The sequence below is a fragment of the Serinus canaria genome, chromosome 4 (genome assembly GCF_022539315.1).
Source record: "Serinus canaria isolate serCan28SL12 chromosome 4, serCan2020, whole genome shotgun sequence".
Classification (NCBI taxonomy): domain Eukaryota; kingdom Metazoa; phylum Chordata; class Aves; order Passeriformes; family Fringillidae; genus Serinus; species Serinus canaria.
This window is the reverse complement of record NC_066317.1, coordinates 38973225-38999167: the sequence shown is the minus strand read 5'-3', so window position 1 is coordinate 38999167 and position 25943 is coordinate 38973225. Positions and strand designations below refer to the sequence as shown.

Genomic DNA, 25943 nt, shown 5'->3' with positions numbered 1-25943 from the left:
AATTTTGCTATTATCTTAAGAAGTAGAGGGACTTCGTATAACTCCAAGGGGAAAAAACCCCAAAAATTAAGATATAAGATTTGTACATTTTCTAGGCTACTCAAAGCCCAAGAAGATTTAAGAGGCATTCAAAATTCATACAAAATAAAACAGAAATAATGCCATCAATCTGTGTGGGTATTTATATAAATATGTGGCAGATAAATGATTTTACAAAGAAACGGTAACAGTCAGGCAAATTCACACTTAAGACAACATATTTCTTAACCAGTCAGAATCCTGACTTTTAAAAACATTTCTTTAATGTCTCCCATTAGTTTCCTATCAGAGATGTAAGTCAGTGTCTTCCTTACTCATATACTGCTTCCTCCAGGTATGACGGAATAACCTAAGAATAAAAGTACATATTAAAGCTATTTATTCCAATCAGCTCCTGTTTAAATCAGCATGAGTCACATACCCATTGATTTGATGTTCCTTAATTGGTCCTTACAGCACTGCTTTATTCTGATTATTCTGTCATTTGGGACAAATGGTGACAGGCTTCTAAATGCTGTACAGTGAATTTATATCTCTGTTAGTTTAAATCAGTACTTTCTATCAAATATCTTCACCCATCATAATCTTTGTAACCTGCACACTAGACAGTAACCTGCCCCATGTTTTTGTAATGTATACATAGGCCTGTTACAGTGTCAACTCAACAGCTTGAGTCATGAATTTGCTGTAAGAGCAGATTTAACCTCTTAGCACCACTAGACATGAAGCAAAATCATAAATGAACATGACCAAAGCCATATTTACATAGGTCAGCCTAAATAAAAAAATAGGTTTTTTTAAAGTGGCTTTTTTAACTTTCAACACCTTGAAAATGTGAGTGCCTCCTCTCCTCTAATACAATCAGCTCTCTCCCTTCCTTACTGCATTACCACCTCTTCCTCTAAAAGAAAACAGAAGGAGAAAATAGAAAGAGAAAAGCAAAACAAAGGGGAGGGGGGAGGGGGAAGAAAGGAACCAAAACAGGGAAGAAAAGAAAGGAGAGATGATGAAGAAATAATTTCAGTATAGGCAACAACAAAGACCTCCGTTCTGCTCCTCTCAAAGCAAGCTCTGCTTTGCTTTCTCTTAATCCCCCACAATTCCTTACTACACTTCCCAATCCCTAGTGAACGACTGCTGCTCACACAAACTTCATGCTCTCAGATACCAACCTCTACAGGAACACGTGAAGGACATACCTTGCAGCAGTCATGTTTACATTTCTACATAACCTTGTACCAAGTGTCATACAAGGAGACAGCAGGTTTTCCTTGGAATAAAAACTGACCATAAGCCAACTATGCTATGTTGTTACCATATTGTTTCCCTTAAGCTTTCCACACATTTATCTGTTTGGTTAAAGGTAGAAAGTTTTAATATCTTCACTTATTTTCATTCACTTTTACTACTTGTATAAAATTTTTTTTTACAATCCATATGCCAAAAAACCCTGAACACATCAGAAGAATACCATGACAGTGGCCATGTCAAGCATCCGAAATTTAGGCAGTGATGAGTTTTTGGCTACATGTGCAAGTTTTATCCACTTCTTCCCTTGTGAATGTGCAGAGTTCACAGTCCTCATTCAGCCCCCATTCTCTCACAAACAACAAACAGCTGATGCCCAAGTAGCAGGGACACTATGCTAACCCAAACAAAGAAGCAACAGTTCTCTTTCAGACTTTGCTATCACCTTCCTCTCTAAGTCACAATTATTCAGCACACTATCTTCATACTACTGGTGTGAAGAGAACTGGTGTTCTTACCTCATTTTACCAGTAACTAAAGCATAGAAATATCAGAGTGAGAAATCTCCATTCACTTGACTACAAGCACCTTGATGTGCTTTTCTGGAATACTTAGAATTATATAGTATTTCATACACAAACCAACATTTTTAGGCAAAGCACACGTGCAAATCTTGTTCCCAGAAGTGAGGAACAGTCAGAGAGAACTTCTTTACAGTCTGTACTTGTGAGTAACTAACAGAAAATACATGTTAGAATGAAGGTGGAATCCAGGTCTTCAAAACCATCCTTAACCAGTTCATCCTGTGCACCAGTCTCTTCTATGAACATTACTTTTTACTCCCTGTGCAGCCAAGCAGTGGCAGAGGGTTAGGCACACACTTTATCAGTGGTTTCACAGGCACTTGCCAGGAGAAGAGAAAACTTACTGCAAGCTTTAGGGAGAAGGCAGTCTTAAAACAAGTTTTGGTGCTTGTTTTGGGGGAACTGGTACAAAACTCAGGGCTGACAGTTCTGGTCTGACTTTTCTAATCTACTCAAGACTCAGTCCACAGTGGTTTACTTCTCCCGACATGGCTACCAGATCACCCTTATTTCCTCTCATTTCCACCCAGCCACAGTTTAACTATTTTGACAATTAAACCATCATTTGAACATAAAACCCCAAATAACCCTTGTAATATTTAAAACCCAGCATTTCTTAACCTAGGGAATACCATACTGATTCCTTTAGGCAACTGCTTTCCTTCCCAAAGAACGACTAAAAAAAGCATGCATCCATATGCAAATTCAGAGGAGCTCCATGCCTCTACCAAAAACTTACAGAAGTCCAGAATTCACAAAATTTTAAAGCTACAGTTGTAGCTTTAAGGTTTTCTCATGTCAAATTCAGCATATCCTACAGTGTTTTCTGCCTGGCAAATTGCTTCCTAACTTGGATTTGTGCAGCTGATTATTCTGAAGGATAGAAGCCAGCATTTGTTGAATTGCACCTTATTTTTCTGCATAGTCTGTGCTATTTGTTAAAGTAATTTTAAATTCTTGTCCTGTCTTCCAAAGTGCTTGGGGGCAGCAGGCTTTGGTATCATTTGCAAATGCAATTCTTTCTATTCATCACTGAACAGTACTGAAAGCACATGTTCTTCCACTGTAAGCAGCTCATAGTCATCATCCATTCTCTGAGTTTGTAAGAACCTTGTCTTAGACAGACCATATGTTCAGAGCATTGCTGCCAATAGAGGAGGATTACGCTCTCCCCTTTTGATACTTTTTTACTCCTAAATTTCCCTTTGCCCTTCTTGTAAAGGAGACCACATGGATGGAATTATAGTTTCACACAATTTTCATTTTTTTCCCTCCTTACAACGGCCAAAACCCTGATGTCACCCTGAACTCATATCTTTTTAATCATTTATGCATTTTAAATACTGCAGTTTATCCCTTGCCAAAACTGTAACTGTTCTATGCAGCAATCATTTATGAGATTTGTATACAAAGGAACATAAGCCCATTATCCTTTAGATTTTTGTTCTGGAGACCATCCCAATTTTACTGTAGAGTAAGATTTCTAACCATTATTACTGGAAAGCTACATATGTATTATAATAAAAGGTTCAGTAATTTTTAAGGATGTAGTAGACATAGGAAATTTGGGACTACTGGTAAGAAAGATCATGAGCAGTGTTGTTTCCTACTTAATATTAGTTTAGCTGGAAGAGGATTTAGAAGAAAGGGTATATACGATTAAGGGGTTAAAACTATCCCACACGTACAGGCTGAAAAAGTTCATTTGAATCAACAAACTTGTGAAGACCTGCTTCAGATACAGGTAAAAACCTGACATTCACATTAAGAACTGCATGAAGATAAATTTAGCTTGAAAACACATTAGGGCATGATCAGGATGGGAAGCATTATAGTTTCCATCTTTCTCCCTGACTGAAAGTATTTAGGGAATGTGGTCAGACCAGCATGCAACAATACAATGTACAAGAGCACTTACTCTCTGGCCACTTCAGCTCAAATAAGCTTCACAACAGGCTTTAAAATTCTTCACATCTCAGAGGATTCTGCTGCTTTCTGAAAATGTGCCTAACTTGAACTTCACATGTGGTCCTCATTTAAATGCAAATTAATCAATTAGCAATTTAAAGTATGCTAACAGTTAATTTGTATTTGAGATACTTGGTCTTGAAATGTGTTAAGACCTGACCAATAACTCACTTTTTTTCATAGCTCCAAAATGCATGCTCCATCTTAAATTCACCTGGTAACTGAGTATTTTTATGGTTAGCAAATGTACAGATATTTGGCATATTCAAAGCTTGGTCTGGCAATTTAATAACATGTCCTTTAGGCACATGAAATATAAACCCCAAATTTGTTCTAAATTTAATGAAGTCTTGTTAAACTGTGATTATCAGTCCTCTGGATGCCAAGGAAGTCATCTCTTCCTCGTAGGCTTTTTGCATTGAGGGTATAGGTATAAATATTTTTGTAAAATCCCAACTGCAAAGCAGTCAGGTGTTTTGAAAGTAGGGTTTTACTCACAATACTCTGGTGAACTAATTGATACTGGCTGGATATAATTGGTTTTGAATATTTGATTGATTTGATCTGATAAAAACCGATTGTCAAAGGTCATACCTTCATTCGGATACAATCTTATTTTTTAAGATGAAATTTGTATTCAGGTATGATTCCATGAACCCATAACTAAAGGAAACCACAAATTAAGGAATTTTGATCATTACAGAATATATCCATGCAGAAGTAATTATTACAATTTGAGGGACAAAAATCTTCAAAATAATCGTAAAATTTATGAAAAATTCCTGTGCATGCAATAAGGTACAATAAATATGTGACACATTAAACAGCTCTGAAATGTGAATATCGTCAGGAATTAAACTTCCAAGAAAAGTGAGCCACGCTTGGCAACTAGCATCAGCACTGAAATGACAGTGGCCATCACAGTACTGGTTATCTGTGCTGCTAATGTGCAAATGTAGAGAAGATAGATCAAGCCCTCAAACTGGTTCAGGACTTACTCTGTGGAGCCCATGTGTCAAAAATGTATAGTGTAATGATATACAGCCATATCAAGTTTTCTATAAGCATTTCATTTAATTAACTGAAGGAACACATTTGTCTTGCTCTCTGATCTTTATACAGAGATAAAGTGTCATTTCCCTGCAGTCATATTTGAAATCTGTAGTATAAGGAGCCCCGAGCTAAACACGTGCTGAAGGGAACAGGTGCAGGCCATCTAACTTCTTGAAGGAAGAAGCATGTCTCAGCATTCCCCAACACTTGCTGTACTTCAGTGCTTATGCTGATCTGATTGTGGCCACATGGAAAACCAGCACACTGATGCCTTCATGTTTGTCCCCAGTCAGAAAACCATTTTAATCAGTCACCAGAACAGTCTATGCTAATGGAAACACACTTATGGGAAAGTGCTCTAGACTCATTTTTTAAATAACTCTGCATATCTAAACCAGATGATATTCCTGATTTTCTGACTAAAATAAATGAAACTAGAAATTCCTTGCTGAGGAAATTTTTTTTTTGTTTGATTGATTTGAATGTCATGCTATTGTTTTTTATGCAAAGAAAAAGGTTAAAATAAATAATTTGCTGTTCCTTGTTATTATTTTCCTCAACTAAATTTCAGGGGAAATTCTTAGAAAATAAACCAATTAGATCCCAGTTCTCACTGGAATATAAACAAAAGCTGCACACTTCTCAGTGAACCACCACTGGCTTTGATTTTCAGTTCTGCACACCAGGTAAAGCAGCCTCACGTGGCACTCAAAAGTAGCATGGAAGTACCATGATGCTAACTTTAGCCCTCCTGAGGGATTAATATGAATGCTTAATGACATTAATCCACACTTGCTCATTTATGTTTAGCGATATGGTTTCCATGCATACATATACAAATATTAATTTTGGATTGAAAGATAATTGTTCAACATGATAACAATTAAACAGCTGTAACCTGTCTTGTGTTAAGTAATGGAGCTGCAGGCAAGCTTTATAAACAGATGGTCTTATCCACCCATGCTTAATGTTAAAGACTTTTAAAAAAGAGGTGTTGACAATTCTGAACAAGAAGGCATAGTTTTAATGCAAATTGGCAAATTTGCAATTTAGATTATGATAAAACTAATTTAGTCTATAGAAAAAATTAGGCTGCATTGTAAAAGTGAGTTGTTTCACAGCACATCGATATAGCAGGTTTCCCACCAACATAATTATTTACTGATTTCATTCAGCTAACAGAGTTTAATGGAAAAGCAGCTGGAAAAGTATTCATATTTATGGGCTTCCTATGACAGTTACCTTATATACTCATGGTACATGACAGTTATATTACAAAAAATAGACTTTCTGAAATAATATCTGTTCCAATCTCACAAAACAACTACTCAGACAGGAGAGGGTCACTGAACTCATTGCAAGCCAGGACAGAAAGGAAACAAAAACATACTTTAGCACAACTCGGTTATGAAAACTTAATTACAGAGCAGATTTTCATCCAGGCTATCACCTGGGCACCAGCTGTGCATCTGCTGTCTTGTATCCCATTGAGATGCAGGCTGAGCTTCAAAAAATAATACAAGGATGCTCACCTCAGACCCATGAATGTCACTTGCAGACCAAATAAACAATTGACAGGTGAGTTTCCATAGCTCTGTAGTGAACTGTTGATTTAACCCATTCTCACGGGGATACAGAAATTGTAAAACATGACATTAAAACATTTTAGCAGTGCCTGTTGTGACAGGACAAGGCCAAGGTAATGGTTTTAAAGTAAAAGAGGGTAGATTGAAACTAGACTTAAGGAAGTTTTGTTCAGTTGGGTGGTGGAACACTGGAGCAAGCTGCCCAGAGAGGTGGTGAATGCCCCAGGAACATTCAAGGCCAGGCTGGATGAGGCTCTCAGCACGAGGCTCTGAGCAAATGTAGTTGAAGATCATGCTGCTTACTGCAGGGAGGTTGACCTCTAAAAGTCCCTTCCAATCCAAACTATTCCATGATACTATGATTTTAGTACTACAGTTCTCCAGAGGGAAGAGATTATAAGCAACTTAGGTGCCTTAAATTGTTTAGTACTTGAAACATACATTGCCTATATTTAGCTCAAACCTCTAAGATGCTGAACAATAGCACCAAGTTTTGAGTTTTGCTAATTCCTATTAGAGTCATTCATCAAAATGCTGAGCATGTACTTATCTCTGAACATTGACAGAAATATGTGGAAGGATGCATTCAGAGCAAAGGCAGTGGCTCACAAGTGTGGCTGACATCAGGTGAGGTATGGAAGTTGTACTACTCTGTGCCAAAGGCCCATGACAGAACAGTGGATATCAGCAACAGACAGCAGGTTTACTGCACTAGTCCAAACAATCTTGTCCGCCTTACTACACACATTGCTTCAACCAAAGGGACCTCCCCTCCTCCCTGCTCTATTTAGTCTACTCTGTTCTCTATCACAAATGAAGGTATATAAAATATATATGTATATTATTTCTCCAATCCAGTCCTGCAATCTTCAGCCTTAGGGAAACCCTGAAGTTGAACCCAGATAAGCAGACATCTACATTTTTTTTCCGAACAAAAAAAAGCAAACCTTTGCAATCACCACTTTGCAATCACTGAAGTATTGAAATAAATGTAAAAAAAAAATCAATGAAATAGGTATCTGGCAGTTTAGAGTAATTAGAATTTCCTCTGACTAAATTCCATTTAAATATTTTGAAGTATATGTAAAAATCAGCATAACTCAAGAAGCAATCTAAGATTAAATTATATTAGACAGAAATACAACTAAGGACTACCTTGCTTTAATAAGGAGACAGGTCTGGTTTCTTCCTTCATGCTATGTTTTAACACAGGACACCTTACAATGCATACACTTCTGTCCCATTTTGAACATTCAGCCAGAGGTCTGGAGGGCTATTCCTTACACAAAAAGTGAGTAAAGTGAATTGCCCTTAAGATTTACAGTTTCTTTGCAATATTCCTTTCTCAAAAAAGCTTTTAATTTTGGCTGCTGCACTTCATAGGGCTTCCAGCTAATAGCTGCAACAAAGAAACACATTTGCATTTCTAGAATACTTCACAGTACCTCAGCAAAACGGTTAATGACTTTTAGAAATAATAAGGGTGCAATTGTTTATTTTTAGACATATAAAGGGGGAGTGAGTAGGCTTCTTTCATACACATAACACAAATTATGCAAATATTCTGCTACTAAGTAGAGAGTTGTAGGTAGCATAAAATGCCTGGATCACATATGGAGGGTGACAATAAAAAATTGGTTTGCATAGAGAAACATTCTGAAGTTCCTTGTGTTTTGAAATTTGTTGCTCAGAAACAGCTACTACCTCCTATAGGGTAGATGACAGAAAAGCAAATTGACTCTTCATCTGCCAAGCTAGGAGGCAGCAATTTTTCCCCTACTAAGTTGAAATACTGTTGGAAATGAGCAATAAAATGACCTGGATTCTCTGTAACATGGAAAGAAACAGGTCTAAAAAAATAAATGTAACAGCAGGCTAAAGCCTGTACCTCCTTACTTGCCTTGGAGGCAGTAAGGGCAATATAAACAAATCAAACTATCTTTACAGCGGCAGCCAGAAAGTAAAAACCCATTTAAAGAATAAACAGGTGGGAAGACAGACCTGCTTGCTCAGTGCTGAGGAAAAACTTGTTTGTGCTTAATATGTTGGAAAAATTGTTCAAGAGCAGTTCATCCGTGTATAACTACAACCCCTGAAATGCTGCCAAGGTCAGTGAGACCAACAGCAGAGTGATCTGCTGAGTAATTGCTCGTTGGCAAGTTAAAGCAGTCAAGGGAAAGGCTTTATCCGACTTCTAAATATTTACTTTCTTTTATTGTTCAGAAAGCAGTTCTCTCCCCACCTCTCTACTCTCTTTGTCAGCATGTTTTCTGGAAGCTCCTCAAAAACGTTAACCCTATTGATTCTCCCTGTGATTCTGCAGATGCATCTTGATTACCTCTCCCTCATATGTTCAAGCAATTTCATTAGTAAATAACAAAAACCCCAAACCAACCAACCTTTAAAAATCAATTGTGATTGCTGTAAAAAATAATTCTGAAGTCAATCTTAGTACTTTCACACCTGAGTCCCTTCTAAAAAAGAAAACCTTGCCTCATCTTCTGGGTACAATGACATGGGCATTAATTAACACTGCTGTAATAGGCCCTTATTTCCCCTGCCCTCAAAGCTCTTACCACTGATTCTCTTACAGCACCACCACCTGCCCCTCAGCCAGGGCTGCAAAATACCTGGGAGCACAGCTTGGGTTTTGCTATTTTCTGGATACTCATGTCTCTGTTATGGCTTAGCTGTGCTAACACATTCAGAGTTAGAGCCCTTCCAAAACTTCCATGAAAGTTAAAATTCTCCAGGCTCTCTTTAGCTTGTGGCAAAAGCAAATCATGCTACATTCACATCCATCAGCTGCACTGCAGTTAGACTTACTGTCCCATCCTGTTGCTTCAGCTACATCACCTCCTTTAAACATCTCTTCTCCATCTATCCAAACATAGGACCATGTGGGATTTTTTTACTTTTTTGATTATTCAGATTATCCATGATTTCCTCATCACTCAGCATTATGCTTGCCTTTGTCTGACCTGAGGCTATCCCTTTTGTTGCCAATTCAACCCACCTCAAAGTGCTTAGCTATGATGCTTCTCATACTTGGGAGATGTGCCCCATAAAAACTTCACAGTCCTGGCACAGCCTCTAATGAGCTTCATGCAAAGCTCTCCACTCACCGAAGTACAAACTAGTCATCTCTTATATGCAGAGCATTGCCAGTTCCTCTACCTGCGCTTCCTACCTGTTGTCATGCAGAAATTTTTCTATGTGGCTCTGCCAAGATATAAATTGTTTGGATAGGACTCTACTCCACTGTTACAGACCTGCAGCATCTTGCACGAAGGGGCATTAGTGTGGCAGGGAATTTCTTAGCACTACAGCTCCATGTTTTCTTAGTCCTTCTATTTACATGCATGATTTCTCATGCTAGCTCACTGTCAAAGCCTTTGTAGTGGAGAAGGATATCCTGCTCTATACAGGACTGTAAATGATTGGGTACAAAAAGCTCCACTGATAACGGTATAGTAACTTCCAAAGGTTTTCAGGAACTAGAACTAACTTGGTCACAGAAACACAGAAGCTGTAATAAGGATGGCTTCTTCCCAATCAGCTGTATTAAACTGCCGTTATGTTACTGACAAATAAGAAACTTGATGGTATTCTGAAATAGAACATTATGTTGACAAAAATATAATTTTGGGCAGTTAGATCACATATTTTACACGGTGGAAGTGACATTTTTATGTAGGCAAGTCACTTTTTAGTGCTTCTTCTCCTTAAAAGAGAAAAAAAGAAAGAAAAACAATAGGAAGCTTCATTTTCAAAAGACGTAAAGCTATCACATAAAAATAGAAAAGCACAAATCAAATAGTATATTTACCATTCAAAATAAAAGTAACCACCCCCTCAGTGAAAGGCAGTTAAAGATTGAAGAGGAAATTCTTCCATCTTCTCTTCATGGCAAACTAGGTATGAAGAACTGATGAGCCATTATATAACCATTTCCTTTCTTAAAATATCAATTCATTTTCACAGACTGACACATGCAAACATTCGCTTTGAAGAAACATTCTTCAAAGCAACACACTCCTTATTCAGACGCGGCCAGCGGCGCTGGCTGTTTGTGTTTTGCAGCGAGGACAGGGTAAAGCACGGGCAGCCTACCAATGGTGCAGTGCTCTCCGTTCCATCCCTGGCTGCATTCGCACTTGCCGTCCTTACAGGTGCCGTGCTCGGCGCAGCGGGGGTGGCAGGCGCGCTGGCTGCAGGCGGCGCCCGTCCAGCCCTCCTCGCAGCGACACGTGCCGCCCACGCACACGCCGTGCGCGCCGCAGTCCGCCGAACACATCTCTGCAGGGAAAGGAGGGCAGGGGGGAGACAGGGAACACCGCAGTTAGAAGCACTAAATTTTAATTCAACGTGGGAAGAATAAGAAAGGCAAAGCCTTTGAAAGTTAAATCAAAGGAATTTACTGTGAATGACATTTTCACTTACGATTCAACAGAACAGAGAGTACAGAGTTTTATCTCTCTGTTAATGCTCTTTTAGTTAGCTGGCAGGTTTAAGTAATGTTTAAGTGTTCACAGCTCTTTTGCTAGCTTGCAGTAATTTTCAAGCATGTTTCTTTGTGGTCACATATGTCTTAAGAGTAACCTTTTGTATCCTACATTATATGGCACTCATACCAACCAGAAGTTACACTGTACTCACAGTGATGAAATGTAAGGTATACCTAGATCACTGCCTGCGGTGAGTGAAAATCTAGCATGACAAAGTTCAAATTAGCAAGGTTTTCCCTCCATACACTTCTCCCTGCTTTCTTTCAAAGTTGAAATGTGCCATTACTGACACATTTTTCATTACAAAGATTAGCCTTAGTGAGACAAATTAGCACTATGCTGACACACTGACACATCTGTAAAGTATAAAAGATCATTTTACTCTTTTACTTTCAGTAAATTTGTATCAGTGACAGCTATGAACAGTCTGGTTTCAATAATAATTTGTTAAAAAAATAAATCAACATACAGTAATTTAACTTGTCATTTACATATAGTAACAGCATCTTGTATCTGATAGAATAATTGAAAAATATGTTAATAGCCAAAGGTAGTCAGAGGCCAAACAACACATATTAAGTCTCAGCTAATACAAGATGATAATTTGCACTGCCAGATTTTGCATTTACCATTTTGGTTCATTTAGTCAGACTCCAGCAAACTTTACTTCTGCTAAGCAGAAAGCAGAAAAACAAAGAGATACAATACAGCCTGAGGGGCTTTTTAGCTCCTTAGCATACAGCTGGCTGTAGCCATGTATGGTTCATAGAAATACTATATTTTTTTTTCTTGTAAAAGATAGCAAGTAGTTCAGTAATAAAAGATCAAAATCATTTTTAATAGCAAAAGAAACTTGCATTCAGTGCAAGAAAGGTTCCCAGTTTCCTGATCAACAATGCTTTTCTCTCTGCTGTCTCCAAGTGCTGTAGAACATTAAACACAGTATCAAGAAGCTGTGACACTTCCTGTAAGAAACACCCCAAGACCTTTATGGAGAAAGACAGCTGTAATTTCCCCCTCCTTTCCCCCCCACCAACTATATAGCATTTTATATCTACTTTGAATTAAATTTTTGATTAAAAGATGCAAGATGGTTTGATTAACTTCAGAGTCACGAAACGTCACTGCAGCTCCGAGAAAGAAAGGTTTATTTCTCTTCAATCTAATCAATTTTTCATTAGGGTGAAGGTGTTTATCAGCTTTTAGCACACCAGCTTTGAGCAAGGTGCGTCAATCTTTGTAATGAATTTATTAATTAGAGTTAATTTAATTGAAGTGGAATTGAAGGGCTAATTAACGGACAAACTGCTGATGAAGATAGAGGAAAGCTCTGCTGATTTCAAACCTATAAAACCCTCTGATGGAAGTAACTCATTCTTTTCTTCATCTAACAGCTTAACAACATGTTTATGGGTAAGATTTACTTTTTTTAGTGTACTGCTTTGAAGGTCATTTTGCACTGCTTCAGCAAATAATCTCTGCATGTTCTTACAAACATTCTTTTGTGAGGCTGACACACTTGAGATATTTGAGATCAGAAACATTTTATGTTATTTTATTAACAAATCATGCCATGAAACATAAGTAAAAGATGGAGCATAACTGGCCATCAAAGAAGCACAGAGGACGTGTCAGTAAATAGGGGATCCATGTTTTGCCTGAGAACTAGACAGGGTCTAACACAAAAAGCCATTTTTAGTGCTAGAAACAGACAAGGATTTTTTCTTCTAAACAAAATTCACAGAAGACAACATTTTCTTCTCTTTGTCACTTTTTTCTTGCATGTTTGGAACCCAATCACTCCCGTATGCATAAACCATTATGAAGTACCACAGATCCTGGTCAGGAAGTACATTTGTTTCAAAAAGATGGTTCCTCATGAAAAAGTTATATTTATTCATAAGCTGGCATAAACCCAGACAGCCCATGTGTTCAGTTTTCATTAACAAAACGTCTGAGTTCTTAGATGAACTAGTTTAGACAAATACATGTCTCACAGTTAGACATGATTTCTTTTCTGATATGTGGCTACCAAACAAGATTCTAAAAACTCATATTTGTCAAAAAGCTGCTGTCATACTTTATAAATATTTAGATTCTGCTCTCTGTGCTAGTACCTCTAGTTTTCTCCTTTTGTTTCTAAGCTCAGACTATGGTTTTAATAAGCTCAGTTCCGTATTTAAAAAAATTCCTCTGCTTCTTCATTCCTACTAACTCCTTCTACCCTGGCAGCCTGCACTCTGCCTCAAAACTGTTTAAGACTCTTCTTGCATTCCCTTTGCCTTCAAACTTGAATGTTATTTGTTTTTCAGGAAAATTACCTCAAATTAGCTGGAGAGATTCTTAAAATGTGAATGGCCCTAGTTTCACTAGTGTGGTTTTAAGTTTCTAAGTAGACGTATTAGGAAATATCCATATCATGCAAAGAACATTCTGAGCTTGCTTGTGAAACACCTGCAGTTACCAGATGAAGGCAGTTAAAAGATACAAACAAATACATTGATTTTCAAATCCTTCAAACACATCAATTATTTTGAACCTTTGAATCAATTTACAGTTCATGCCGAAGTCAACTCCAAGAGATCAATCAGCTCAGCAGGTCAGGTCCTAACACAGTAATGTCATTAAAATGCTGCTATTCAAGACATCAACATTTTATAAAACGCCAGTGCTTTTAACTCTTACCATTGGAGCAATCTGGACCTGTCCAGTTGGGGTCACAGGTGCAGCTACCACTCTCCTGAAGGTAGGTGCCATGACCAGAGCACTGGTCAGAGCACATTGTCTTCAGGATTTCACAGTTGTTGCCCCCCCAGCCCGGGTTGCAGTGGCACTCGCCGTGGATGCACACACCGTGGCTGGAGCAGGCTGGGTCCAAGCAATCCGCTGCAGGGAGAGGAGAAAGATCAGTGGGTTTCATTCGCATTTCAAGGCCTTAGGAAATAGGCAGCATTGCACCCATCTTGAAAGTAAACATTAGTATGCTGAGGCTGAGAAATTCACCATTCTTTCATTGCAATGAATGCAGAAAAGACAGAATGATCTTAAGAGAGATCATAAGATCTCTTTGTGCCAGCATGCCTTCTCTGCTTACAAGGTAAATCACTCTTTGTCCTCACTTCTTACATAGCTGCAATTTTCCTTGCAAGAACACCTCCCTTTCATACCACTTTCTGATCCTGTACATTTTGTGCATGCACATAAATGACATCAAGACAATTACAGCTTACCACTGAATCAAGGTTTGCTCATTTTTCTGACTTACAGCAAAACTGGCTTTGGGTCTTGGGCAGCTGGTCTTGATTCTGCCTTATCATAATGGAGTAAGTGTTGGATTCTCTGCAGCACTATTCCCTGGTACTACTGACCCAATCCACTACCACATAGTTTTGACAGCTATCTAGGACCCCCAAATTGTTTCAGAAATGAATGAGTTGCATCCTGTCTATTTGTCTTAATTCACTTGTGCTTTAGATGATGAGATTTAATTCAGCAATTTGACTCAATAAAATGTTACACTTGTAGGGTCAATGGTCTGAAAATTTAATTCCAGAGACTTAATTGCATTACTTTGTATGTGGTGATCAATAAAATCAATTTGATTGGGGAAGAAAATAGCAGTTTTTACTCCCTAAAAAAATAGAATGGAAAATGAACCGCATTTTGCAGCAACAGAATGAATATTATTATGCATATCTCTGGAATAAAAGAATAATGGATCATTTTTCCCCCTGATGCATTTGAACCAGCACTTTCCACAATCTGGTCAGTGGAAAAGACTACTAACAAATGCAATAAATTAATGATTACTCTACACTTGGGAAATTCAATAAGACTTCCTACATATGTGTTTCATGTGCTTTCTTCGTAACTGATTTCAGCCATATGAAACCCAAATATACTGGCAAGTAAAAACATTACATGCACATTACTTTGAATTTTCCCACTGCTTATTTTAGAATAAATAGAGTACAATAATTCTGTAGAATTCAGTGATACTAGTGATTCCAAAATGTGATTTGTAGTATTGTAAAACAATTTTTGAAAAAACAGCGTTAGTGCATAAGACCTAAATCTAGAAAAATGTATAGAGCCAGATGTGCCAGCTGTCAACCTGACCAACAACAGCTGGTGCTTGCAAAAATATTTACTCATTTACCTTCTTCACAGTTCTCTCCTTTGTACCCAGAGTTGCAGGCACAAGAGCCCATGATGCAAATGCCCCGTCCCCCGCACTGGGGATCGATGCACTGACTCGTGGGCACGTCACACTCGGTGCCCTTCCAGCCACTGTAGCACAGACAGCGTCCTTTGGAGTACTGCCCATTGCCACTGCACAGCACCGGGCAGGCTGCTGTGGAACAGAACACAGCAAAACAATCAGAATAAAGATCTTCACCAAAACTTTATAAAGAAGAACATCTGAGATGTTGCTTTTCTGATCAATTTCTCTTCATGCTCACTTAAAGTGACTTGAGAAAAGCATTGGGCTGATTTACCTCTTGAACAATCGGGGCCCAGAAACCCAGGAAAACAATGGCAGGATCCAGAAACACATTCACCGTTACCATGGCAATTTCGGGGGCATTCCACCACAGACTCTAGAAGGTAAAAGAGAAGGATAATTCACAGGTGCCCACTGCATGAAGTAGCTATCATTTGAGGCACTATTAACTGACAGCTTGTTCTCCCTCTGAGAAGTGTTTACATTTGTTTTGTCTGAAGAGCATGAATAGCTGAGCTTTCCTGCTACTGATGCCCCGACTATCTTATACTCGAAAAAAGGGGCTAAAATTATAAGTGTAAAATTACATGAGCTCCATACTTAAAATCCAGTCCTGTGCCATTTAATAAATACTTCAAAACAGCATCTTCCTTTCAAGCACTGTTTCATTAAAAGTACTTATGCCTTCGACTAAGCAATTAAAACCCTTATGCCTTAGATCAAGAAATTAAAGTATATACTCTGTGTTTTATTTTGAGTAGCAAAAGAAACACATAAATGGAAAACAAAAAAAAGAAGAAGTCAGATAATTTATCTATGAAAACCTATCTATGCATTCCTAAAAAACCTGACCCCAAGCTAGCATTTGGTAAGAGCTTTAAAGATTATGCTTACCTATAATTATGGTATTAAAAGACACCTGCTCTGCATTTTTCCCATCATTATAAAAGGCCAGGTGCCAGATGCCAGAATCCAAATACTGGATAAAACCTGCCTCGTGGAGACTGACAGACCTCGCCTGCCGTCCTGCTCGCTCCGACTCCAGCAGGTTGCGTTGCTCCCTCGCAATCAGCCGGCTGCCATCCAGGAGCTCCACAAAGTCATACTGCAACAAAACACAGAATGGAGCTTGACAGGTCATGGCATGACCATGGCATCACCCTACAACATGCTTGTATTTAGACCAAGTTTACTTTTGGAGCAGGAAAGCAGGAGCTGAAACCAACCCTTTCTTCTGTTTGCTCCTTGCTAAGCTTTCAAAGAAAATTATCAACTAGTCCTCATGCTAATTAGAAAGACTTTTTCAGTAGAAAGAGGCCAATAAACCCATTTCACTGGGGGAATAAAATAGCAGTTGAAATGAGTCTGCAGTCATGACTGGCACCTTAATTACAGGTGAGAGCTAACTTTCAAACCGCGTAACATACATATGGGCTAATAATAATAATAATAATAATATCCAATACCAATCTTCTACTTTTCTTAATTTAATTCCAGATGAAGGATTAACTGCTCAATCCCCCTTTTGTACAGTCTGGAATTTTTGAGGAAGGAGAGCAAGAGCTTTACTTCTCATCACAGAAGCTCAAAACAGGAGAAGGAAAGCAGAAAACATTGCAACTATCAAAAATGACAAACTGACCAAGCCCCATGGTACCTCAGGTCAATGGACAGCACATACTGTATTTTAACAACTAACATGGGGCTTGGAAAAATGTAGCAGCATCTGAGCTGATAAAACAAGCAAACTCACAACACAAGTTTTTATGCATGTTATGCATGTTTATGCACCTTAACTAGGTCTAAGGCACCTGGAGGGCTAAAACTGCTCCAGGCCCTACACTGGTTTTACACAATCTGGAGTCTGTTCTCATGGCCTGAAAGTTGTCTTCTGCATGTTGAACATGTACAGATCAATACTTATAGAGCAAAATAAAACAGGCAGGAAAATTGAAGAGCATTCTTGCTTGTGACAGAAGGTCTCTACTTTTACTGCTAAGACTGTTCAAAGTTTCAGTTCTACTGTAACACGTTTATCATATGAACTGTAGCACATAAATCTTCAATCTTTCCACATGTTGAAGATCTCTCTCAAATGAAATTACATCCAGGGCCTTTTAAAGTAAAGGCCAGCATGTGAACTACTGATTCACCTAAGCTGGGGTAAGATCAGTTCCTGGGACCAGAGGATCAGTGATTTTCCACCCTGACTTGTGACCTTCAGAAACTGCTCCTCAGCAAAAGAAAATATGATAGCCTTTATCCTGGAACAAGGGTTTAAGTACTTATGTTCTCTTGAAATTGCAGGCCAAAATTCTCTGGTATTGTAAGAGTGCTCCTCCCCAGTATTCAGAATCATCTTCCCACCAGCCAGGATGTGAAGGAAATTCATGGTTAATACGACTCTATCAACACCCGCGATGCTTTTCCAGCTATGTCTGAATGAGCAGGACAGACCATAATGTGATTAGGATGCACAGAAGCGGTGCCTCGGCAGCTCTGCATGCAATGCACCACATGGAAACCAATGTGATTACTTTGGGAGAGCAATTATTCAAAACCAGTCAACACTCTCATTTGTCAGAGTATTAAATATTTATCTTATTTTGTGAGAGAAAGAGAGAGACAATTTTGGCTTTTTTTCACTCCTGCCTCTCCAGTGGTTTTAGTATTTTTAAAAAGGGAAGGCTCAGGGAGCTCTGAGTTTTAACAGGTCACTCATAGACATTAGTTGTGACTTTGTAATTTGTATATGGCAAGAGACCACTTTTGTAGAAGGACAATTTCAGATTTAAACTGTATTTTTGATACAGGAACAAGTGGCTACACCACGTTATTGGCCACTAATGGCAGACAAGCACAGTACAATTCAGGATTTTGTATTTGTAATGTAATAAGGACATATGCTGTTATCAGAACACCATTTTAGACTACACTTAAAAAACCATACAGAAGGGAATTCACTGTTCATTTTGTCCCCCAGCAAAAGAAAAAAAAAAAAATTGATCTTAACTAACCCTTTTAAAGGCTGCTTATTATATTTGGGACATGGCAACAAAAACAGACCGGAAAAGCAATTATCATCATAAGCAAAACCAAACCAATTTTATTTTCCTTCTGTGAGGATAAATTAATGTCCTTTACATTGAGTCTAAATGTGATGATTTGTCCTACCATTCCATTCAGTTTTGCTTTAAACCAAAGTCTCTTTTTTATTCCTAAAAGTCTCTTTAAATAAACATATTGATTCTCTGGCTGCAATGGAACTGACATTTTTAGAAAGTGTCACAAAGACTTTCAGGCTTGCATTGATTGGGTTTTGAATGGACAGCCACCGTCAATTATTTCTGGTTGATTTATTTATGATTCCCCAGAAAGAAAACTATGCATCTCAGATCAGACTGTGACATACAAATAGTAGCTGTGCTTGAGACTAATTTTGACATCTAAAGAGAATAAAGCAAAGCAACCAAAAATTCTGTCCTGAATACGATACATCAAATCATTTCCTACATACTATATCCCTATTATTTTAGATTATGGGACAGAACAAGAGTTAAATTTTCTGCATTCTGTTACTGTTTAATTAATAGAATTTTCAGCAATTTATAGGAATAGTTTATATACAATTCATCCTATTACAAGACAAGGGTGTAAACTAAGACTTCTTGAAATCTCTCCCAAGTTTATTTCTATCATACTTTTGTTATGTCCCCTGCAATAGAAGGATAATTGGCATAGGAGGTTGTTAGGGACAGATACTGACTACAGTGTCCTCTTACTCACTGTCAGGTTTTAACTGGGTACAAGAAAGAGGTGGATAAACAGGCAAAGGGTAAAGCAGAAAAGTGGAGAACAAGGTGGCAAATGTAAAAGTCAAGTTTTGCATTACAGTCAAAGGTGACAGAGGAGAGAAGACAGATATTGGAAGACAGACCAAAGTTGTAAGGAGAGAGCTAAAGAAAATTGTGCTGTGTGGTTATACATGTAGGGTATCACAGGCATATGAGCAAAGATTTTGGAGGAGGACAGGTGACAAGGCAACTTTACAAATGCTGGCAGAGTGCAGGAAGTAATAAGTTCTCTATTATTTAATGTAAGATCTGAAAATTCAAATACTGACGTTTGAGAAACAAGCAGCAGTTGCTCATTTGCATAAAATTTTGTTATTAGCACTTGTCATTCTGTGACTAGAAGATAAGGGCAGATAAGCCCTCAGCATTCAAGAGACACAGACATGAAGTGATATATATAAGTGAGATCCTACTTTTCAATGTCCTCATGAAACACCCCTAGCTTTACACATCCAAAGATGGGCTTTGAGCCAACTTTTGTCATTATAGGATGAGCTCTTTGAGCTATGGTAGACAGATTATGGAAATAAGAGCTCAATAATTAAATAAAAAAAAAACAAAAAAAAAAAACCAACAACAAAAAAACCAACAACAAAAAAACCCAGACATCATTAAGTCATTGAATGAAACCATCATAGTTAAACACTTCTTATGTTCTGGGCTGTTTTGAACCTTTCACACCTTGCAAAGGCTGCATTAAAACAGGAGAACTTTCAGAAAAGGATAAACAAAGGACTGAAAAAGCTTTCATAAAAAGAATGACAAAACAGCCTGGAAAAAATACAACTCACTGATAACACCAGAGATCCATTAATCAAGAGTTGTATGAAGAAGAATTAATGAGAAATTCTGCTCTGCCTCTTCCAAAACACTACCAAAAACACTACCAACAGTGTGTCAAACAAAAGCTACTGTCTCAAAACACACTTAGGAGTACAGTGTGAGATGTGTAGTTAAACCCTGCTGCAAATGTCACAGATGCTAAAAGCTTCCATAGTTTCAAAGGTGACTATGCAAATTCACAGGAAAAAAGAATCTATCAAAGATTTGTAGACAAATCACAGACAGCACCTTTGTCTCAGCAAAGTCCTTCAGCCTTAAAACTCTGGAGGCCAAAGGCGTATTGTGGGACAATAATAACTACAATTCCATCATGCTGCTTTATTGATCTCTCTGTGTCTGCTGATGGCCCCCATCACAGACAGAAGGCTAGATGGGTCCTTGACCAAACTCAGCATGGACGTTCATGTGTTTGTCTGCCACTTTCCTGTGACACTTGGAGCCACATGAGTGAGCTGCCTTGTGTAATGGGCAGGATGGAAGTGAAGGATGGAAGTGGAATGGAAGGATGCAGTGAAGCCAAACATCAGCTGTTGTGTTTGTCCCTGTTACCTATGCCCAGCTTGCAGTTAGGAACTTCTGTTGGTACAAGCCATAAGAGTTAGAGGAAATATGAAAGCAAGAAATGGACTTACGCTTGTAATCCCCTCAGCGTTCTATTTCATTAGATGTCTTTTTGCCAAAATACCTTATTTTGTTTACATAAGCTACTTCAGTTAAATATGAATTTCACCAGGATGAGTTGTGTCTTCATCAAAGTCCTGTGTTAGGACTTTGCTGGAGAAAGGTTTAAACTGTCAAGATGTATTTTACTCCATTTTTTTTCCTCACATGAAGGAGCATGGTCACAAATAAAACCTCATCTCCCTACTGAAACTGCATTTTCGGGAGATTACATACATACTTTATCTCAGACACTTAAACTGGACATCACTGGGTTCAAGGCCATATAAACATTCTGATAAACCTGTACCCTTAGGAAGCTTTAGCAGCCTTCTAAGTTCAGTAGGGCACTGATAAGTAAGCATACCTAATTTTTCACTATATCAAATGTCAGTCAACGGTTTGTAAAAAATACTCTAATTATATACCAGGCAAAAATAGGACAAGAGAGCTTGACCTATACCCTGGGAACAGTATATCCAAAATGTCAAGCAGGACTCACATATGATTCTTTCTGTTGTATCATACTTAAATATTAGTAAGAACTTAGAGTCTGTGTAACACAGAGGACAGGAAACAGATTTAGTAGTCTCTGTGTTTTTGGATAAAGGGCACTCCTATTTCAATCTTTTGACAGGATAAGGAATCAAGCAAAGATCATTTTTTTAATAGCTGTACTTACTTGCATAACTTCTCATATAAATGCATAGTCTAGATCACCTTCTTCAGTTTTATTCATTCTTGCTACACATGTATTCCCCTAACTCCTGTTACTGTTATCATTGAGATGGCATTTGTATTCCAAACCCCTATTTCAAATGGCTGATAACTTTTTGAATCAATTTTCTTTACGCTAGAATTTCATGTCATTGTTGTCAGCCTGAGGGTGGGTGTTCATACGTGAAGGTCTGAAGAAAATCCATTTAATCATTATTATGAAGATCAAATTTTTAAGCAAACATGAGTGCACTTTCTGCATTCAGTAAAGCGTTTGTACTTTAATGGAAACTAAATAACAAAATAAAGTTAATGCAACATTCCATGACTTTACCTGCTTTGCTAACCCTTCCTCTGTGGTTTTTGTCTGTTAAGTAGGTGTAATAATTATTAATACATTAGCAATATATTTCAATATTGTATATATTTTAAAAGTTATACCTCAATAAAAAAAATCCAAAAAATTAAATAGTGCAGTAGCAGGAAAATAAATTTTTTTTAAAAATGGGACTGAATTAAAATATATGAATTTGCTGCTACAACTGTGTATCAGACATAATCAGTCAAGCTTTGATACAATTATACCATTTGGTTGCTATACTTAGATTTGTGTCCATGGCAAATCCATACACTCAAAATAAAAGTCACTAAGATGTTTCTCCAAATGGGGTATAAGAAAATGAGTCAAAATACCTATTCAGGTGGAAAAATGGATCTGAGCCAGCAGTTGGACAAATACTATGCTGGAAGAAATCTAATCTTAGAGGGTCTTAAATCTTTAAAATAATATGAATACAATTAATGATAAAATACCATCTGGGGCACTGATTCTCTATTTCTCCTGCCAATCCAGAAGACTGTTCATTCTTTCATACTTTAACTGTTCTGTCACTATGGATAAAAAGTGGGTTTTTGTTAGTAGGAAGTGTGACCATATGACCATATACAATAAAAGGTGTCATTAGAAATCTCCTGAGGGTTGGAACAGAATAAATCCTCTGACACACTTAATAACAATATCTAAAGAATCATTGATTAGGCAATAGAACAGCTCATACATAAGAATACCATGTACCCCCATTCTAGATCCCAACACAGAGTATTACCAATGTTCTGGTCATCACGAGATCAATAAAGTTTAAACAGTAAAAATAAAAATCAGCAAAATGGAAAAGAATGTAATCCTGAGAGAGAAGAAAGAGATACAAAAGATACCAGATCATGGTTTTCAATAATGTGCTACTTTTAACGCAAGCAGTTCTCACCTGAGTGTGTGAAGGTGGTAAGCCTTTTCGACCATATACTCCAATCAATGCATCTTTCTGAAGGGATATATTGAATTTTAGAAATTGTGGCTGATCAATGAAGAGTTGTGATCTCCAAAAAATCCCAGGGGGCACTTCTTGTATTGCTCTTCGGCCTATATCAAGTTCTCCAGAATCTATAGTGTTGTTTTCTTGTGCAAATCCTCCTAATTTTCCTGATGGTTTAGAATAGTAAGGAGATCAAAAATCAGTGCTCTTTTCTGGCTTTCAATCATCCTTCATATATATCTTCAAATATTTAGAATTACCTCAGGAAAAATGTTACCTGAAACCTTTCTGAATAGAAGAACCCAGGAATTCAATGATTTGCAAATAAAAAGGCAAAGATACCACAAATACCGACATACTAAAAATGCTGTAGCATCCCTAAGGAGTACCATTTTGGGAAAGGTTTAGAATCTACATTAAACTATACTAAAAACTACATTTTCACTAGCATTTTAACAGGGGTTTCTCAGAATAAAGTCTCACATTAAAAAGAAAAAAAAAAGAAAAAGGAAAATGCAGCATAGAGATTTTAAGAATAATAGATACATAAAGACAGGTAGTCAAGAGAACTAATATAATATTTTCTACATTAAATATCAGAGCATTTATTCAATACGAACAAATGCTACAGCTCTGTTTACCTATTTTTGGCTTTGCATAAGCAAGCATTGCTGTATTTAAGCAGCTGGCATATGAAGGAGAGGCTTGAGTGAAACAATACAAAGAAAAATGCAACTGTCATTAGAGTCTTGGAGTTTGCTGTGTTTTTACCAATTCATATTCTTTTCATCAGCTAGTCTATTATAAAGATTGAACTAAATCCATCTGAATGTGATAAGCATGTTCATGTGATGCTCACTTGTTTGCATACAAGTGTTCTGAAGAACTGACAATTCAGCCTTGTCTTTTACGTTCAAATTCTACATTATTCATCATTTGATGGAAGAAACTGACACAACCTTTTTGCAAACATTTAGACTGCAAAAAACTAGATTAAAATCTGAAATGCCAGGTGAGGTCACAGATTGATCCTCGCCACTTATTGCGCATCCAAGATGAACTGAGACTGCTGTTGAATTAAACAGGTACAGAAGCACTGCTGAGAGGCCTTGAGTGGGAACTTGTACCATCATCAGAGCTGTGTCACAACGGCATTGCAGTCACTGAAAATGTCTCACAGGATTATCACATTGATCAGAGTGCTGTTGAGAAGAGACAGTGAAATATCTGATCTTAAAGACACCAGTTTTTAAACACTTTTCAGGATGACTCTAATGTTTTTCTGAATTTGGACTTAACCTTTAATAATATTTGTGTGTTATTCTAGAAGATGGATCTGTATTCACTATTTCAGTTTATTTAAGCATTTGTTTTTTACTTCTTTCTTCAAATTTAAGCATATTGTGTTGAACAAATTCACACACTGATGACAGGTAATCACTAAACAATAAACACTTGTTTGCAATATTGATCTGCAACTTCCCCTTTTTCTACATTTCAAATGAAAAATAACTGCCTTGTACTACTGAAAAGATGAGCTAGACAGCTTGAGTAAGTGCTGTTTATTGAAAACATGAACCAACTTCCCAAGAATGCCTATTTCTGGGGTTCAACACTCAGCAGATAATCCACTTATGGACTCCTATGGACTCCTATGTTCTTCACTGACAAAATATGGTTTTGCTTTGTAGCCACGTGCCCCTTTAGCACCCCAACACCTCTCTCAAAGCTGTCAGCAGCTGTTTGTCATCCTAAGGTTAGGGCATTAATTATTCTTTGTTCCTTGTTGTACCTCATAAGAAGATCTTCATAGTGTCATCATTTCCTTTCCATTTCCTAAACACTAACAGTTCCTACACACAGCTTTAAATCAGAACATGAAATGTCATGGTCATACACATTTACAATTAAGGTGATTGAAATTTCTTAAATCCAAATCAGAGGATTAGGGCATTACCAGGGGACTAGAGAAGGGGGGTACTGAAAGTTGTTCAGCTGTCAAAATATCTGAATTGAGGCTTCATTGATTCTTCCTTACAGTTTTCACTAACCTGTGTGATAGCACAGGGGCCTCGCTCCTCACATTTCACATCTAGTCATCACACTTTCCCTTCTGCCTAACTGGTGCCTCTTTTGTGGTTTAAAATGTGTACTCTCTGGTCTGCCTGTTGTTTAGCATTGATGCATGCTGATAAATGACCATGTACCATATTCTGGGGAGGACAGCACTTTAAGTGGGTGGAGTTAACCCTGTTCTCTTGAACTGTATTTAGGGACATAAGGAAGGAAAAATGTATTTGATATCCTTGTAAGTTCCTTTTATTTTTGAGGCAGTGTATTACAGGTTTTAGTTTGTTAAAAAAAATTAAAAATTATCAAGGGAAAAAATCCAGTAAGTGTTAAAAAATATTTACAAAAACATCAATATATTTTATAAAATAAAGTATATTGGCTATTGAATGCAAAAGACAAAGGGATGAAAAGCTGTCACTGCAGCATCAATATTCATAACCATAAAGAAGCTTTCTTGCTCTTCATTCAAAACAAGTAAGAAGAAAACAGGAAGTGATAATGATTATCTAAGTACAAGAAAACGGCAGGAAGGTAATAGAAATGAGAAGAAAATGTCCTACTGGAGAAGTTTCACAGGCTTACGAAAAACGACAAAAGGAGGGAACTGAGCTATAACTTTTCTATGACTCGGAGCTGTGATAACTTGAATAATTTTCAAGATGTCAATTGCTGGAAGAGGCTTCCTCCTTCTCCGTGGTAAGGAGGTCAGATGTACCTTGTGAATGGGAAAATGGATTTTTGTGTAATGAAGCAAACACTGCATTCATCAACCATTTAAATCAAGTTTTCTATTCAAAACCTATTGATTTTGAAGCCTCTGTTAGCCAAAAGTGCACAAGCTCTTAAATGTTTGGAGAATCTTAAAGGGCAACATGGAAAAAGGTCGATAAAAAATAATCCCTTTATGCGGTTTGTATTTTAAAAGCTCTTACAACAAAATTAAGAAAGTTTTTTTTTCCTGCTTTATATATTGGTTGGATGATTCAGACTCAACATTATATGCCAGAGACTTTGAGAAAACAAATGTACATATTATACTTGACCTATTAAATTTCAGAGAGATATTAAAAAAAAAAAGCGAAGAAAACATCAACCTCTTTAGAGAAAAACCCAAGATATTCCATAGTGAGGTCATCATGCCACACAAAACTCCTTGATCATGACTTCTAAGCCTTCTAAGCATAGCTAAGCAAGAAGCTTCAAAAATATGCAAATTATTCCTGAAATGCCTCTTCTGGAGCAAAAACTTCAGAAAAAGTGATTACAACGGAA

General features: G+C 37.5%; 1 protein-coding gene across 1 annotated transcript in view; it reads right to left on the bottom strand.

The window, feature by feature from the left end:
* TENM3 (teneurin transmembrane protein 3) overlaps positions 1-25943 on the bottom strand; it is a 236638-nt gene that overhangs the window by 69222 nt on the left and 141473 nt on the right. Inside the window, exons 6-11 of the mRNA XM_050973933.1 lie at positions 22551-22765; positions 16106-16316; positions 15486-15587; positions 15146-15340; positions 13672-13872; positions 10592-10777 (exon numbers count right to left, since the gene is read on the bottom strand). Of these exons, the coding sequence (XP_050829890.1) occupies positions 10592-10777; positions 13672-13872; positions 15146-15340; positions 15486-15587; positions 16106-16316; positions 22551-22765 (1110 nt within the window). The remainder of the gene's footprint in view (positions 1-10591; positions 10778-13671; positions 13873-15145; positions 15341-15485; positions 15588-16105; positions 16317-22550; positions 22766-25943) is intronic.